The sequence below is a fragment of the Cynoglossus semilaevis genome, chromosome 12 (genome assembly GCF_000523025.1).
Source record: "Cynoglossus semilaevis isolate Cse_v1.0 chromosome 12, Cse_v1.0, whole genome shotgun sequence".
NCBI lineage: Eukaryota > Metazoa > Chordata > Actinopteri > Pleuronectiformes > Cynoglossidae > Cynoglossus > Cynoglossus semilaevis.
In genome coordinates this window covers 295,928-298,871 of record NC_024318.1, presented here as the reverse complement: position 1 = coordinate 298,871, position 2,944 = coordinate 295,928, and the positions used below count along the sequence as shown (strand labels likewise).

The 2,944-nt window shown below is 46.4% G+C and overlaps 1 protein-coding gene across 1 annotated transcript in view; it reads right to left on the bottom strand.

The window, feature by feature from the left end:
• Positions 1 to 2,944, bottom strand: part of map4k3b (mitogen-activated protein kinase kinase kinase kinase 3b) — a 16,768-nt gene that overhangs the window by 3,707 nt on the left and 10,117 nt on the right. Inside the window, 11 exon segments of the mRNA XM_025060668.1 lie at positions 94 to 162; positions 257 to 428; positions 520 to 623; positions 706 to 764; positions 840 to 957; positions 1,054 to 1,114; positions 1,462 to 1,541; positions 1,635 to 1,719; positions 1,807 to 1,848; positions 1,942 to 1,975; positions 1,977 to 2,037. Of these exon segments, the coding sequence (XP_024916436.1) occupies positions 94 to 162; positions 257 to 428; positions 520 to 623; positions 706 to 764; positions 840 to 957; positions 1,054 to 1,114; positions 1,462 to 1,541; positions 1,635 to 1,719; positions 1,807 to 1,848; positions 1,942 to 1,975; positions 1,977 to 2,037 (885 nt within the window).

Here is a 2,944-nt window from a genome sequence, read left to right as displayed (position 1 = left end):
AGGGAGGGAGGAAGGAAGATAGGGAGGGAGGAAGGGAGGGAGGAAGGAAGGAAGATAGGGAGGGGTGTGTGTGTGTGTGTCAGTGAGACTTACTGTCCAGACACACTAAGATGGTGTCCCTCTCCAGCTGAGTGACGTGGATCACACAGGTCTGTGGTGTCTCTGTGGACGGAGGTGGACGTTTAAACATCAGCACAAACGTCTTCATCCGTCTCCACATCAACGACAACAACATTTCAGGACTCAGTTTTCTTACCTGTCTCTGTGAACCAGGAGCAGGTGGCGTTGGGGTTGACGGTGTCAAACTTCACCACCTGGTTGAGTTCCGAGCCTTTACTGACGGCCACGCAGATGAGAGGGTACGTGTGCTCAGGGACCACCAACATCTCAAAGACCTCCAGGGGACACGGCAGAGGGAAGTCGATGTTCTGCCGAGAGAAGAAGAAGAAGAAGAAGAAGGAGTTCAAGTGAAGAAAACTCTGAGAGTTAGTGACTGCAATGTGGGAAAAAAAGACTGACCTTAATGAGCATGAACTTCTGCATAGACTCCACCCACTCCAACAGCATCACACTGGACTGGAAGGCTCCACACAGATACTTATGACCCGTGTATGGATTACGCACTGTGACAATAAAAACACGTTAAATAAACAGAGGATGTTTGTTTTGTTTTGTTTTTCTTAATCCGTCGTCAGCGTCACTCACCTACGCAGCACTTTTGACATCCTTTAGTATCTGGGATTTTATTGGACACAGCGAACTTCCTACAGACGACAATGTTTGTAGTTTAGTGACAAATCACATGACCTCAGTAAAAAAACAGGTGAAGTTTCAGTTACCTGGGGATGATCTTATCAGGCAGCTTGTGTGTGGGAATGGACACTGGTAACTTCTGCAGCTGTCTGGCCTGTTCAAAGAGACCGCCCAGACTGTGGGAGTACAGCTGGGAGGCCTTCCCTGGACGGGGACAAGATGGAGAGACATAATAATTGACCCAAAATGTAAAGAAAACTCCTTAAACCCTTTAGAGGAAATAAAAACCCAAGAGCTTACCAGATATGGAGAGAAGACAACTGTTCATGACATATAACCAGGTACACCGCCGCGGGAAGAGCTGCACAGGAAGGAAGGAAATCAACATTTGAGGTCAAAGCTAAGAGCTAAGCTAAGAGAGCTAACGTTTTTTACAACAGTCCTGCTACAGACATCAGAGCTAACATAAAGCTAACATTAGCTACAACAGTCAGACACACGAGCTAACAACAGCTTCAACCATTAGATACCAAAGCTAACATTAGCTACAGTTAAACACCAGAGCTAACAATTAGCTACTAGAGTCATGGTGAGGACAACAGCGCTAACAATTAGCTACAACAGTCCTGGTACAGACACCACAACTATCAGATGAACATTTATGAACCCCTCCCAACATTAGCACACAGTTAGCATCTTTGTTGTCACCTGTTCCATTGTGGTCTCGTGAAGCTCGTTGAGGTTTAACGTGTAGATCCCCTCCTCGGCTCCAAATATCAAATACTGGTCTGAAACACAGGAAGAACCAACGGACAAAGACCGTCAAACCAAGAAACCAGTCGGACCAGAGAAGGTCAGGAGGTCACCGGAGGACGGCTTACCTCTGGTGTCAGGGTTGATCCAGGACGTAGCACAGTGGATCTTCAGTGGGCAGCCGTTGAAGACCTTAGAGAAACACGCTCCCATCTGTGAACGTGAGGAACCAGGAGACGAAGTCAGTCAAAAACCAGTCGTACCAGCAGAAAGGTTATGAAATCATCAGCTGTTACTCACGTGGACTTTAGGTGTAGGAGGAAGACCGTTACTGATGGGCATCTAGAGGTCAAAGGTCACAGTGAATTTATAAACATGATTTTTTTTTTTTAAATATCATCATCAACTTCCTGGTACGGAGCCCGGCCCACTCACCGGAACGTCCTTCTTCTCTTTCCGTGTNNNNCATAGTGGACTGTCTTTCTGCAGGACTGTTTCTCTCGCCGTTGTGTGCAGAGTTCAGTCCATTACCTACAACAACAAACACACACGGTGTTACAGTGACACACACGGTGTTACAGTGACACAGCAGAGACAGAGGGACAGAGAGACAGAGAGAGAGAGAGAGGGAGAAAGAGAGAGAGAGGGAGAGAGAGAGATCTACGCGCACAAGCAGATGTGAAAGAGCAGATTCAGAGTGAGCTGCAAAAAAAAAAAAACTCTAATAAGGTTTTAGTATAATATGAACATAATCTAATCTGCAGGATTACACATTGAGGGAGCAGAAAGAGCAGGGAGGGGGAGAAGGAGGGGAGGAGCAGGCTAAGAGGAAAAGGGGGGCGGTGGCGGGGGGGGGTAGTGATCGACGCACAGTTGGTCATTTATGGTCATTTATGGACAAATATTCTGAGAAGTGTTGGGGGAACAGTCTGATAATCCTAATCTGACTCCATGGAGCTCAGATTACTGACTGTGTTTATATTAGAGCTACAGACTGGAAACACGAAAGTGTCACAGTTTGATGAAGCGTCGCAGATCTTCTTCTCTGCTCCTTTATTACTGTTTGACTTCATCGTGTTGACGTTGCTGCTCTGAGGCCTTTAACTGAGCAGTGTCTGATCTGATCTGAGGTCAGAGGTCAGAGGTGGAATATCTGAACTAAGAGTGAACCCAGATCAAAAATATTCGTCTGACTTTTTTCCGGGGTCAGGTTTCCACAGCTCCACTAATGACTCCGATAAAAACGAGACGCCACAGAGAGAGAGACAAACAACCATAGTGAGCAGAAGCTGATGGACGAAAGGATCTAGAAAAAAAACAAAAAAAAAAAACTGCAAAGCCTTAATTATTAATGAGCTGATGAAACAGGTCAAATACACCAGACTGTGAGAATTGACTGATGGGAGACCACACAGTCGGGGGGGTGGGTGGGGGGGTG